Source organism: Typopeltis vanoorti, chromosome 25 (assembly GCF_054136105.1).
Source record: "Typopeltis vanoorti isolate ZY-2024b chromosome 25, IOZ_Tvanoo_1.0, whole genome shotgun sequence".
Lineage (NCBI taxonomy): Eukaryota > Metazoa > Arthropoda > Arachnida > Uropygi > Thelyphonidae > Typopeltis > Typopeltis vanoorti.
The window spans coordinates 64,066,361-64,082,194 of NC_143573.1; the positions used below are offsets into that span (position 1 = coordinate 64,066,361).

General features: G+C 36.4%; 1 protein-coding gene across 2 annotated transcripts in view; it reads left to right on the forward strand.

The window, feature by feature from the left end:
- The window catches only part of LOC150092806 (tetraspanin-8-like), a 36,650-nt gene that overhangs the window by 2,222 nt on the left and 18,594 nt on the right, over positions 1 to 15,834 (forward strand). For both annotated transcript variants that reach the window (XM_090414449.1, XM_090414448.1), the window contains exons 2-3: positions 4,477 to 4,674; positions 10,883 to 10,963. In XM_090414449.1, the coding sequence (XP_090270575.1) occupies positions 4,663 to 4,674; positions 10,883 to 10,963 (93 nt within the window). In that variant the 5' untranslated portion in view covers positions 4,477 to 4,662. The remainder of the gene's footprint in view (positions 1 to 4,476; positions 4,675 to 10,882; positions 10,964 to 15,834) is intronic.

Below are 15,834 nucleotides of genomic sequence, written 5' to 3' on the forward strand. Positions count from 1 at the left end.
TACCCCATATCAGCAGGTGAAGAAAAACAAACATATCGAAGTTGTATTATCAGTAATTGGTGGCCTTTTCTGATATTCCAAGGGCCTCACATTTTGATTACATTGTCGTGGGCAGCTGTTGCCAAATTTGAAGACGCGTTAGTTGCTGGAGGACGAGCAAATAAGATCGCTCACGCGCACGCACACAAGCTTTAGTTTTAACTTTAAGTAAAGCGAGATAGATATATTTAGGTTTGAATTGCTGCGTTTATTATTCTATGAATAATTCATTTAATAAGATTAAATTAACTAAGATTAAATGCTCCGAAGTTTTGGAAAAATCCGTTAAACTACTCGCATTTCTCTTCTTTTAATCATTATGACATCAACCTATATTTAAATAGACTGAAGACAGCCATTTAATGAATTTGTTTTTTTAAGACATATATACAAAACAACATACATACGTTTACTAGTTGAAACAGCATTTCAACAATAAAAATTTCACGTTAAGGTTAAGGAAACAAAAAACATATATATATATATATATATATATATATATATATATATATACATAAATTCAAATAAAACAAACTTGTAAAGAACAAAAAAACATTCACTATTGAAAATTTAAACCATTTTAAGGACACTTATTTTATACAAATGGAGCTTGATAAATGTGCGCAATCATGAACTCGACAACAAATAATTTTCTACTTTTAATTTTATAGAACTTATAATGAAATTATGTTATTTAATATACTGTGTATGAGAAAAATATCATCTTTGGAAAAATATTTTCCATAAATTAAGATAATTCTAGTTAAATTATGAATTATATTAAACTTAAAAAATAATATTATTAGCTAAATTAATTATATAAAAGACCAATGTTGAATCTTGATAAAAATAGAATACAAATATATTTTGCTGAGCTGTAATCTTGACAAATTACAGGAAATTATAAGAAAAGTAAGAAACTACTTACAGGCATTATGACCAATAAGAAGGAAGGTTCAAGGGTTATAAGCGTTTGTGAATTTCGTGATAATAGCTTCAAATGTTCTTGTATTTTGACAAGACTATTGTCTGGCTTAAAAAGATCAACTTCTTCCTAAAAAAAAACAGTAATTCCTCTTGAATTGTATGAAAAAATGTAAAAATCCAAATCCCATTTTTAATTACACTTATCATAAAATCCTAAAAGTCGTTTCTGTTTTTTTTTTCAGTAATCGAAAAAAAAAACCACTTAAAATCAGCAGCTGATAAATAATAGATTAAACTCATTATCGATCATACCGATAGAGAATATTATAAAGGGACCTGTTCTTGGGCAGCTAAGACATTTCACGACTGGTATTTATGCACAAGCTTGTCCGATATACACTGTCAGAAAGTTTGTCTCCGCATCGAACAATTCCTTTCCAACTGCACTGATTTAATCAGCAAGATACTCCGAGACATTTGCTATCACCAACGATCTTGCACGAATAACTTACATGCCTACGATTACCTTAACCAATCTTCAAGCACCTCTCGATTTCTTCCTTACTAGCAACCCTTCTAAGTATGTTGTTTGCCTTCTAAGCTCTTCCTACCCAAATTCAGTTTCCCTCTTTTCAACGTCTTGTCTGGCATTGAAGATAACTATGATAACTTCCTTAATTTAAAAATTAGTAAAACTCAGTATTACTGGTTAATCCCCCCCCCAAAAAAAAACAGCTCCTTCCTTACAGTATAACATTTAACAACATCGATTTCTCTTCTTGGGCTTACCCTAACCTGGAGTCTCCCTTGGCATAAACATATTACAAATGCCATCTCCTCAGCATCCTAAAAGTTAGGTTCTCTCGTTCGCTAAAGGAGTTGCTTCTGAATAGCTATTAACTCTATACCTAACGCAAATGTGTCCAACCGTTGGTTACTGTATTGTATTTGGGGCAGAAAAGTACAAAATCATGCCACTCTAAGATAGCCAAACGGCTATCTAAGAGTAGAATGAATTTAAGTGAAGACAACTTACATACTTTTGCTATACGATTGCCTGAAAGGTGTGTCACTATATTATATTATAAACGTTACAGATCGTAGTTTTCGATCTTAGTTTCGCTTACTGGCTGAAAAACAATAAGGGATTCTTATTCCCTTAACTTCATTCCACTCTTTTTCACATAAATTAGGAACAGTGACCATGGATATTTCTAAGTTTACTGTTCATCAGAATGACATCGATAATCTCCTAAACCTCTTAAAACACATACAGCAGCTGTTATTCAACACTCCCATGTTCAACTCCAAACTCCCAAAAACTTTCTTGTTTCGTATTTGATTAATTTTTTTTAATTTGCAAAATTTTTGTTATTAAAATTAAAATTTGAAAAAGTTTACTATAAAAACATGTTTACTTTTATAAATATTTATTTCATTTTTTTCTAATTAAAAAAATAATAAAATAATGAACTATAATTTTATCTTTTTATATTAACCATATTTTATTTTGTATGTGTAAACTACAATTAAACATACATTTCTTATTAACTGTAGCTTACGCCATCTTTGAGGCTGGCAAAATTTCGATTAGTGACTTTTGTACAAGGTTGAAGATTGGCACAATTGAAGAAGTCGTTTTATTTTATTTGTTGACACTAGAAGAAATCGCGGGTATCTAAGATATTTCAACGATTGATTTTTTGTTCTCATACAAAAGGAAACTGATAACATTTTCTTCTGCTTTTTTTACTGCTATTTCTACGAGATTATGGAGTAGTTACTTCAGGAGTGCTATCTTATCAACAAAGTGGAATGCTGTGTTTGGATTTTATTGAGGTGTGGACTTACCTCAGTGAGTCACCGTAAATTGCACCATGCAAAGGATGATAAAAATACCCAATTTATGTCTAGTTGTTTTAATTAATCAATATCATAGTTTAATAACGCATTAAATCAATAAAATAATAATAAATTATTTATTCTACGAACATAAAATACTTGAACTATTCGAATAAAATGATCTGTTACTGTAACACATGTAAAGATAACGTGAAAGTGAACTTCACGTAATAATGCCACGCTGTATCTAATTCAATGTTCACGAGAAAAATTTTCAAAACTACAGTTACCAGTTTTGTTCGCAGCTCACGTGCCCATTGTTAGTTAATTTCTATTGCAGTCAAACTCGTGCAAGACTGAAAAAAGCCTTATCAGACCTGAAAGCTATTGAAAAATTTAAACACATTTTCTTGTTGCTCAACATATCATATTTTACTATATTTTAGTAGAATTTTGAGAGAGTACCTTTTCCCATAGACAAAAACGATCTGTCTTCATATGTATGCGCGCGTACGTGCGTGATAATGAGCAAAGGTCGTCATATAAATATCTCCGAACGGCGAATGATATCAAAACGTTCACCGGAAATCCTGATATCAAGAAAATCACGTGCAGCAGCGTCATCTGCACACTAAAGGTGTGATCGATAGAAAATACCAAGCCGATATCAAACGTGTGGTCGGAAACAACCAATCGATGCAAGAGACATGACCTTCTAACCGTCAAAGAATCCATTGACACTCAGAAGACTGCCGTTGCTAACCGAGTACACCCATTAGCGGTGACTATTTACGATGCACTGACAGAAAAGGATAACTCTAAATTCAAGCGAGACTGTTTAAATGAAAATTAATAAAATATTCATTTTTATAAGCCGAAATGAAAGTGCAGTTTCGAACTGATTGGTCCTCATAGACCAGTTGAGAAATATACTCGCTACGTGTGTTAAACAGATAATGACAGCTGATATTTGGGCTACATATATTATTATAAATGCAATATTTTGTATAATAGTTTTTTTTTTCTTCTACGAAGATCAATAACCAATTTCTGTGATACATTTCCTACTTGTAGTTTTATTACAATCGATATTAAACTGTACGTTTTAGGTTTTTGATCATCAATCTGAAACCAACCCAAACTATTTTGTATTAAAAGATAAATTATAAGAAATATCTGTTTCTTCTCAAAGAATTCTTAGAGATAAACAAATGGAAGCAGATTTCTTATATTTCTGAAAACAATATGAAATGTCATGCCAAGCAAAGATGGAAGAAAAAAAAAAGAAAGAAAACGATTGAGGCTTTAGATTTCTAAAATTACTTTCTATGTGTCATATTTCAAACTAAACAGATACATTCGCGTTACAAGGAATTCATATTTCATTTTTAAATTATAAAGAAACAATCCAAATACTAGAGAATCATTGATTACTGAAGGGCGATGAAAATAGCAGAAATATCTATTTTTAAAATGGTTGGTTTGAAATTATCAAACAATTAATATTAAAATTGAATCAAACTTATATTTGGAATGAAATTATCATTTATTTTGAAATAATTAATATATTACATTAAACAAAAAAAAATAATATGAATTTCCCAACGTATTTATTAATTAGGCTACTAAAAAGCTATACGTCATATCTGAGCAGTATTTTTCTTCCAGTGTTTAGGTGGTGCATTGTTAGGAATTGGCGTGTGGATTAAATCGGACAGCGACTTCTGGGAGTACCATGACAACCTGAGGATTGCACAGTATTACCAGGCGTGTTATATCTCCATCACACTCGGGGTTATCATCCTCATTATTGGCTTCTTTGGTTGTTGTGGAGCAGCGCTTGATAGTCCGTGTATGTTACTCACAGTAAGTATCTTTCTATTTAATTTGTAATTTTAAGCGCGAATAAAGATACTCAACAGGAGCCTTCAATACAGAGGAAGTGATTAGTTTATGAAGTATACTTACAAATAGATCCTGCTCTCTGCTTCCGTGCATTTCATGACTTTTGAAAGGGTTCTCTAAGAATATTGTCTATAATCTTTAAGTCCGGCATATAGTCTTAAGATTTCTTGTACGCAATCTTTGAAAAAGAAAAATAATAAGGTGCTCATAATTGAATCTATCCCTTCTTTTGTTTTTAGATGACAATCAGGGCTTCTTTGGCACACAAGAAGCAACCAAAACTAATGATGTCACTCACCCTTGTATTACGCATTCCTAAGTCTCTTTACAGGGTGTCCCAAAATTCACGCAAGAAGTAATTTTGATAGAAAACAGACGTTTTTAATTAAAAATTGTAATTTCTTATTGATTCATAAAGTATACAGTATAGCGTTATGCATGGAATAGCATATCGGGTAAATGGCCTCCACGGCTTTGCTGGCACATACGCACTCTTTTGTCGAAATTTTCCATGACCGTTTTTTTGCATAAATGTGGCTGAATTTCGTTGATACAGCGCTCAATTTCCTCCTTCAAGGCGTGGGTGGTCGTGGGCTTGTTGGCATCAATCTTAGACTTCAAAAAACCCCAAAGAAAAAAGTCCAACAGCGTTAAGTCACATGATCTGGGCGGCCAATTCTGATCACCAAAACGGGAAATTACACGACCAGGAAATGACTCGTGCAGTAATTGAATTGTTTTTTGGGCTGTATGGCATGTGGCACCGTCTTGTTGAAACTACATGTCGTCCACATCCATATCTTGCAATTTAGGCGCAAAAAACTGGATTATCATGTCGCGATAGCGAGCACCATTAACTGTTATTGCCTTACCAGCCGCATTTTCGAAGAAGAATGGACCGATGATGCCTCCAGCCCCAAATCCGCACCAAACAGTGACACGTTGTGGATGCATTTGTTTCTCAACAATCACTCGTGGATTTTCTGAACCCCAAATGCGACAATTTTGTCGATTAACGACGCCATCAAGATGAAAATGAGCCTCATCGCTGAAGATGATTTTGTTCGAAAACTAAGCATCCACTTGTTGTTCCATAATCCATGAAAATGCGTTGTTCTTTCGTGTAGCGCTCCATTTTTAATAACTCTGAACTGTCAGCTGTCACGCTGTCTTTTTTTTTTCTCGTTGGCAACGCTTTACAGCACAAATGGCGCTAAATTTAAATCTTGTGTGAATTTTGGGACACCCTGTATAAGTTGTGATTAGTCGCATTGGATGATATAGCCCTAACAAAACATTATACCATTTCGGAAAGGTAACGGACTGTCACCAAAGCCTTGCTATTGTCTTTAGAGCAATGTTTCTCAATCTTCTTTCATGTGTGCCCCATTTTTTAATATTAGTTTTTGTGACGCCCCCCACCCTTGCAATTCTTGTGTTGAGACATGATAAAACCCATAAAAATTAGCAAAACAAAAAAAATCGAGAATTAAGTAAACTTTTTAAATATTCATACAAATTTAAATACGTCATCAAATTTTTCGAAAATTGTACAATCTGGCATCACTGCACGGACCGTTGAATCGTATAGGCCTTTCGGAAACATTCGCGATTTCATCACGGGAAGTCCCGAATGTTCTAGAAATGTTTCTGCGAGTATAAATAAGGCTTGAAATGGCAAGGCGGCAATAACACTGCAACAGTGACAAGTCGATGGTCGGCGTTATTTTACTATTATTCGCAACGACCGTGGTATAAAAACAATCTTTTCTCAATTGAAGAAGAGGAACAATTTGTAGACTTCAGCGTCAAGCGGCGAAATCAAAAGACAATTCGCATCTAAATCGCTGTTTGAATTTTGGGCTAGTGTTGATGATGAATTTTCTGCACTCAAGTCAAAAGCTCTTCATGCACTTTTGCCATTTCCCACATCTCCTCTTTGCGAAATTGAGTTTTCTGCAGTGGCTGCCTTAAAAACAAAATATAGATCTTGGTTAAATATAGAAAGAGAGCTAAGAGTGTCAGTTTCCAACGTATCATCATCATATGAAAAGCTTTGCTCCGCAACACAGTCCCAAGGAAGCCATTAATTTCTAGATTCATTGCTATTGTTCAGTTTTAATTAATTGCTCGGTATATCTTGTAATATTGATATGTTCCCTTAAGCGTAACTAGTTTATTCAATGCAGTGGATTTTATACATTTTATTATTTTATTTTCAGAGTGTATTTTATGTTTTTGTATCAATAAATAGTTTCATTAAATGCTTTTGTTTCTATAAAATAGTTTTTCCATTGATTTACACTTGTTTCGCGCTTTCCTTTAGGTATTTCGCGCCCCTCAAAGGGGGGAGCATAGGTTGATAATCACTGTTTTAGAGGGTTGCCACGTACTCGATAGAATGGCGTGACTGCCTTTAGTATGAATTTACAATGCGAAGACTCTCTGTAATGACTTTTTTAACTGAAGGTTAGTCACGGGGGGGGATAAAAAAGTAACACTTTTCATAGTCTTAGTGGCTTTGAATGTAATGCAATATTCTAGACAATCCACCTCAGCCTGTGTGTTATGTGTTAAGATCCATCGAATCGTTTCCGACTCCTGGCGACTCCACGAACATACACTCTCCATTCCGATCTGTCCCTGATCATGTCTTTCAGAACCTCCAAGCACTCCAGTTGCTTCTTTAACTCCATCCACCCATCTAATTCTTGGTCTTCCTCTTCTCCTGCTTCCATCAACTTTAGCAAGCATCGTCATCATCTCCAGACTGTCATTTGATCGCATAATATGTCCGAAGTATGACAATTTTTGCTTGATGATCATAGCTTCAAGGGAGCAATCTGGCTTTATTCTGTCTATCACTGATTCATTGGTTTGCTTTGCAGTCCATGGTATTCTGTAGTAAGCGTCTCCAAACCCATAATTCAATGCATCTATCTTTCTTCTTTCACTTTTTCTCAGGGTCCATCTTTTACATCCAAACAGTACCACAGGGAATATTACTGCTTTCATGATTCTGATTTTTGTTGTGAGGCTAATAGCTTTATCTTTAAAGATCTTGCTTAAATTTGTCATTGCTTTTTTTCGAGTAATAATCTTCTTCTAACTTCTTCGGTACAATAACTATCTTTATCAATTCGAGATCCTAGGAACACAAAATTGTTAACTGCTTCCATTTTCTCCCCATCTACTTCAAAATCATTAAGGCCATATTGAGCATATGGCCTCAAATTATTAATATTTTTTCCACAAATTTTAATTCCAACTGAAGACTCCCCCATCCCTACCATTCTTAAAATATATTCGTTGTACAAGTTAAACAGGTATGGAGATAAAATACATCCTTGTCGCACCCCTTTACCTATTGTGAAATATTTAGTTTCTCCAAGATCTGTTCGGACAGTAGCTTCTTGTTCATAATAAAGATTCCTCAGAATGATAATGAAATGCTCTGGTGCTCCCATTGTTCTTAACACATTCCACAGTTTCACATGATCTACAGAGTCAAAAGCCTTGCTATAGTCAAGGAAACAAATGTAGACATTCTTGTGATATTCCTGTGCTCTTTCTATTATCCATCTCACATTGGAAATTTGATCTCTTGTTCCCCTGCCTTTCCGAAATCCTGCCTCTTCATCTGGCATTCCTCTCTTCATGAATGGTTCCAGTCTTTTCTGAATGATCTTAAGTAAGACTACTTTACTTGCATGAGAAATCAATGCCATAGTTCTGTAATTTTCTCACTCTCTTGCAACTCAGCCTATGGAACTTTAAATAGTGCATTGCCTCATCACGCGAAGCACACCTCCCCCACCCACCCACCCTTATACAGCAATGAAAATATGATAATTTCAAACTACACCGATAATCAGAACAACTCAAAAAGCACTGCTTACAATTGTTACCCAAATAAGCTTAATTTGTATCAAAGTTAATTAGATTGAAAGTAGTTTTTAATTTTTTTTTCGGAAAAAAATTTATGATACTACAAATCAAACTTTCGCCTTAAAAAAAGATGTTAAATGTATTTATTTTCAAGGATAGGTCCTATGGATATGTAACAATGTCTGATGCTGGCGATAATTATTTCTCTCATTGTAAACTTAGGTTTGAAACCAGCAAACTGTGTGTGTGTGTGTGTGTGTGTGTGTGTGTGTGTGTGTGTGTGTGTGTGTGTGTGTGTGTGTGTGTGTGTGTGTGATTTGTGTTTTTGCGTTTTCCTCCCAATAGTAACCCTACCAGGAGGTAATTTATTCCTACATGCTCAATTGCATATAATGCATATATTACATGTAGCTTCCACGTACTGATTAACATTTATATTTCCAATTTTGTATCAATATTCATATTTACATTTATATTTTTATATTTATATTTTGACTTTTACATCCATATTTATATTTTTATATATACATATATTTACACTACATAATTCATACAATATCAGTCATTTATGTTACTTTACAACGACTGGCAGTTGATCCTATTGGCAAATTTAATTAGTTCTGAATAATACTTTTCGACAAGTCTCTGTTTTCTCTGGCCACTTGTCTCCAGAAGTAATGACGTGTTGCATTAGGGGCATTCGTATGGGGTCCAGTAGCTGGCAGTCGTCAACAATCTGTTGAAGTTGTGAACTACAAATACATGAGAGTGATTCCAGGATATGGAATCTGTGTAAGTAGTGTCTTAGTTTTCCATATCCCGTTAGTAGCGTGGTTAAACCTGGAGAAATGGCGTATTTTTTCAGCCGGAGTCTGCTTCTGATGCTAGGACAGAATTCTTTTGTTGATGATCCGTTTTTTGATGTTTTCCATTCTTCTTCCCGCAAGTCTAGGCTTCTTTCTTCTGCAAGTGTTTTTATAGCAGATTTCGAGTACGTTTGGTAACTTTTTTCTAGCCGTTCGTTTCTATCCACTTCTTTAGCCAACTGATCCGCTCTCTCGTTTCCTGCAACCCCGGTGTGTGTGTGTGTGTGTGTGTGTGTGTGTGTGTGTGTGTGTGTGTGTGTGTGTGTGTGTGTGTGTGTGTGTGTGTGTGTGTGTGTGTGTGTGTGCGTGTTACCCCACCCACCCACCCACACACTCCTGCACTACATTACAGGAAATTACTACAATTCATCAGGTCGGTATTTTCATGTGACTAGGAAGACTCTGCCTTAATAAATTTATTTAAAATTAATTCCTACTAACTGGTTACCATTTAATTCTTTATATTACTCTTTGTTCGTATTGTAATGAACAAAAACATGGAAAAGTTCGTTAATGAAAGTGGGGTGTAGGTAAATCTCTTTTGTAATTATTACAGAGCGAGTTTTGCTCTGAACTGAAATTTATACTCAGCACAGTTTTAATTCACCATTTGCTTCTTACTGAGCGAATAAAGCAAATAAACGCTTCCCCTGTGACTTATTTTCAATGCATAATTCCGATTTCATTTTCTCCTAATAGATTCACTGTGTGAGCTACTAAACTGAATATTCCACATAAGATTTCTCGTCTCAAGTTCTCCACATCAAAAAAAGATCATTAAAATCTGCGCTGTGTGTTTCCACTTCCGGATTGGCTTGTTATCGGTGGATGGCAGTTCTTTCTTCTGGACTTTTGCATCATTTTCTCGCTTATGCAATTTAGCCGATGGAGAATAGGAAATAGACACAAAACCGCAGCGCTTGACAAGAAACGGAAATCCTGTTAGTACAAAAGGAAAAGAAAAAAATATGATGATTGTACTGGATACCTCAAGAATCTGTTTTTTATTGCATCACAGAAAACGTAATATTAAGATAATTGAGTAATGTAGAAGAATTCATATCGGAAGAGCTGATACATGCGTATGATTTTCGATGTAATACGATCCTTCCCCCCCCTTGTGAAATCACAGTGAACAACAGGAAGAGGGATCTTCAAAAATCATGGTCGAATAAGGGGCTTGAATAAATAAAAAAGTTTTATTTCTTCGTACAATGAAATTCGTACGAAGAAAGTCTCAATTTTTTTTTTTTTAAATAATCAATTGGATACATAGAACAGCGAATATCATTCATATTTAATTCAATTGATTGTAAAACTTGAGAAAAAGGAAGTAAAAATCTTAATTACAGCCATGATGATGATTCATTCATGTTAAGTGGCATAATATTATTTTTTTTCTTTATTTTTTTTAGTACTTCATTGTGATGCTCATTGTACTGTTAATGGAATTGTCAGCTGCTGCCCTCGTGTGGAAAGTAGCAAATGGTGACGAGGTTTGTAAGTTTTCAGTTATTAATATTATTTTTTGTTAATAAAATACTAATAAAATTAAAGGTATGTCTAGCAAACATTGTTAATACGACTAAATAGAGAAAAACTAAAATCGCTTAAATATGTTCAAAAATAAAAACATCTCTAAGTGAAAAAAAAAGCTTTGAAATCTATAAAGAGGACCATGTTTTGTTTAATTGTTCCTATTTTCAAAAAACTTCTAAAAGGAAATCGCATTAAAACTTCAGTTTCGTACCATAAAAAATACGTATCGCTATGGTATTGGATTTAGATTACAACTTCATACCAGTTGTTTTCAACCTTGAGGGTAAAGGCCTGCTAATTCAGAAACAGACATGTCTTATTAATTTTCTTTTCCTATTCGTTGGATGCACAACATACATGACTAGCGTTTCATACAATTTTTTGTACAAGTATTATCAGCGAATGAGTGAGTCAAAACTAGATCAGAATATCTTTCAACGTTACTTTTTTGTTGTTGTTGTTGTTGGCTAGATGGGTGAAGCAAGAATGCTTTTCATATTTCCTGTTATCTGTAGAAGAAAATGTATGGATGGGGCAATATAGCGCTATAAGCTCTGATCATGGCAGAAGGTTAACAGCAGTAGCCGAGCCTCAGTTAAAACTTCATTGGCTACAGCTTACTGTTCATCAAACATCAATAATTATAGTCCTTATAAGGACTGGCTTAAAGGGAGAAGCAAGAATGCTTTTTATCTTCCCCGGTAGAGGACAGTGTAAGAATAAGGTGTTATTTTGCTCTAAAGCTCTCATCATGGCAGGAGAGTAACAGCAATAGCCAAGCCTCAGTTAAAACCTCATTGGCTACAGTATTGCCATCCATTACCCTCTAAGGGTATTATTCATCGCATCTCACAGTCGATCATCTTCCTCCAAAATCATACCAATAATTATCAATATCAATATCAATATTTATCCTTATTCTTATAAGGACTGGCTTAAAGGGGCGAAGCAAGAATGCTTTTCATCTTCCCCGTTACCTGTAGAGGACAGTGTAGGAATAAGGTTATTGAGCTATTAAAGCTCTGATCATGGCAGGAGGGTAACAGCAATAGCCGAGCCTCAGTTAGAACTTCTTTGGCTACAGCATTGCCATCCATTACCCTCCAAGGATATGGTGGATTTTCCTGGTATAAGCCAAACTAATGAAAATGAATATCAATATAAATATAAATATCAACATTTAAATATCAACATTTCCTTATCCTTATAATGACTGGCTTAAAGGGGCGAAGCAAGAATGCTTTTCATCTTCCCCGTTATCTGTAGAGGATATAGAGGATAGTGTATGGATAAGGTGTTATTGAGCTATTAAAGCTCTGATCATGGCAGGAGGGTAACAGCAATAGCCGAGCCTCAGTTAGAACTTCATTGGCTACAGCATTGCCATCCATTACCCTCCAAGGGTATTGGATTGAATGAATCAATCACCGACTATGTAAGTAAAGGTGAAATCTCAAAAATACGGACGATCCCTAGGCCACTCCATAGTGGGCGAAAGACCGTCCTAATCTCAGCGTTGGTTCCACTCAGTGACGGGCTCCCCGACCACTGAGCAGAACCGCTCAAATTCCGAGGAAAATAATTCACCGACAAAGCCCCTCAGCGGGCCGTGCCGGAGAACACCTTCCCCGGAGACTCAAAGTGCTCCCTTAAGGCAAAAACCTTAAGAGAGCGAACTCAAAAACTCATCGCCCAAGGGGGTAAGAGCAACAGCCGAACCTCAGTTAAACTTCATTGGTACAGCTTTGCGTTGCTATCCATCACCCCCAAGGGCATTAATGAATCAATCACCGAATGTGTAAGTAAAGGTGATATCTCAAAAATATCGGACGATCTCTAGGCCACTCATTCGTGGGCGAAAGACCGTCCAAATCTCAGCGTTGGTTCTACTCAGTGAAACTCGATTACCGAGCAGAACCGCTCAAATTCCGAGGAAAATAATTCACCGACAAAGCCCCTCAGCGGGCCGTGCCGGAGAACACCTTCCCCGGAGACTCAAAGTGCTCCCTTAAGGCAAAAACCTTAAGAGAGCGAACTCAAAAACTCATCGCCCAAGTGGGTAAGAGCAACAGCCGAACCTCAGTTAAACTTCATTGGTACAGCTTTGCGTTGCTATCCATCACCCCCAAGGGCATTAATGAATCAATCACCGTAATGTGTAAGTAAAGGTGATATCTCAAAAATATCGGACGATCTCTAGGCCACTCATTCGTGGGCGAAAGACCGTCCAAATCTCAGCGTTGGTTCTACTCAGTGAAACTCGATTACCGAGCAGAACCGCTCAAATTCCGAGGAACATAATTCACCGACAAAGCCCCTCAGCGGGCCGTGCCGGAGAACACCTTCCCCGGAGACTCAAAGTGCTCCCTTAAGGCAAAAACCTTAAGAGAGCAAACTCAAAAACTCGTCGCCCAAGGGTGTAAGAGCAACAGCCGAACCTCAGTTAAACTTCATTGGTACAGCTTTGCGTTGCTATCCATCACCCCCAAGGGCATTAATGAATCAATCACCGACTATGTAAGTAAAGGTGAAATCTCAAAAATACGGACGATCTCTAGGCCACTCCATAGTGGGCGAAAGACCGTCCTAATCTCAACGTTGGTTCCACTCAGTGACGGGCTCCCCGACGACTGAGCAGAACCGCTCAAATTCCGAGGAAAATAATTCACCGACAAAGCCCCTCAGCGGGCCGTGCCGGAGAACACTCTCCCCGGAGACTCAAAGTGCTCCCTTAAGGCAAAAACCTTAAGAGAGCGAACTCAAAAACTCATCGCCCAAGCGGGTAACAGCAACAGCCGAACCTCAGTTAAACTTCATTGGTACAGCTTTGCGTTGCTATCCATCACCCCCAAGGGCATTAATGAACCAATCACCGACTATGTAAGTAAAGGTGAAATCTCAAAAATACGGACGATCTCTAGGCCACTCCATAGTGGGCGAAAGACCGTCCTAATCTCAGCGTTGGTTCCACTCGGTGACGGGCTCCCCGACCACTGAGCAGAACCGCTCAAATTCCGAGGAAAATAATTCACCGACAAAGCCCCTCAGCGGGCCGTGCCGGAGAACACTTTCCCCTGAGACTCAAAGCGCTCCCTTAAGGCAAAAACCTTAAGAGAGCGAACTCAAAAACTCATCGCCCAAGTGGGTAAGAGCAACAGCCGAACCTCAGTTAAACTTCATTGGTACAGCTTTGCGTTGCTATCCATCACCCCCAAGGGCATTAATGAACCAATCACCGACTATGTAAGTAAAGGTGAAATCTCAAAAATACGGACGATCTCTAGGCCACTCCATAGTGGGCGAAAGACCGTCCTAATCTCAGCGTTGGTTCTACTCAGTGGAACTCGATTACCGAGCAGAACCGCTCAAATTCCGAGGAAAATAATTCACCGACAAAGCCCCTCAGCGGGCCGTGCCGGAGAACACCTTCCCCGGAGACTCAAAGTGCTCCCTTAAGGCAAAAACCCTAAGAGAGCGAACTCAAAAACTCATCGCCCAAGTGGGTAAGAGCAACAGCCGAACCTCAGTTAAACTTCATTGGTACAGCTTTGCGTTGCTATCCATCACCCCCAAGGGCATTAATGAACCAATCACCGACTATGTAAGTAAAGGTGAAATCTCAAAAATACGGACGATCTCTAGGCCACTCCATAGTGGGCGAAAGACCGTCCTAATCTCAGCGTTGGTTCTACTCAGTGGAACTCGATTACCGAGCAGAACCGCTCAAATTCCGAGGAAAATAATTCACCGACAAAGCCCCTCAGCGGGCCGTGCCGGAGAACACCTTCCCCGGAGACTCAAAGTGCTCCCTTAAGGCAAAAACCCTAAGAGAGCGAACTCAAAAACTCATCGCCCAAGTGGGTAAGAGCAACAGCCGAACCTCAGTTAAACTTCATTGGTACAGCTTTGCGTTGCTATTCATCACCCCCAAGGGCATTAATGAATCGATCACCGCATCTCATGGTCAATTGAACAATCAATATATCAACATTTAACAGAAAGACTCTCCGGAGTCAATTTTTTACATTTAAATCAGTAAAAGGTGTACTAACAAACTTCTAAAATATTCAGTGCAATTTGTTTTATTTAGTAATATAGATTAATTATGCATTAAAATATATATATTAACGAAGAAATATATATAAAAATCGAAGTTTTATCTTCAAGTTCTTGCAATTATACGTCATTCGATGTATTTGCATCATTGCTGCGATCATGTTGTCTGATTTTGCATTTCCGGAAATTTTATTAAAAATAACAAAATTATTTTTCTTCGATTTGAGAGTTCAATGATGTCACCAAAATCCACCACAGGCATTTTTTAAAATTAGAAATATCTATGATATGTAAAAACATAATATGAATTAAATTAACTATTGGTGACTTATTGGATTGTATTCTTGCAAATGAATGACGTTTATGAAATAGTTGAATGACAAGCACTGTTAATTAATTCAATTAATATTAAATTAAATAATTTAATATTTTAAAATTTTATAAATATTTATTCATTTTATGTGATTTAAAAATTATCGTATCAAATATTATATCTATATGGTAATATCTTTTAATAATTTAAAATTATTTGCCATAATATTACAAAACCCTTTCAGTAATAATATCTTCCTAACTAAGAGTCTCCTTAGCTCAATTGTCGTATAGGTAAAGCATTACCTATAAAATAAAATATTTTTAAAATTACCTATAGTAAAGCATAATACTACCGAGGTCTACAGAAAGCATGAAGGAGCTAAGCTTTATATTTTATTGATGGCATGGTGAGAGGAATGAGTATTTTAAGGGATGGTTATGATGGTCTACGTTCAGA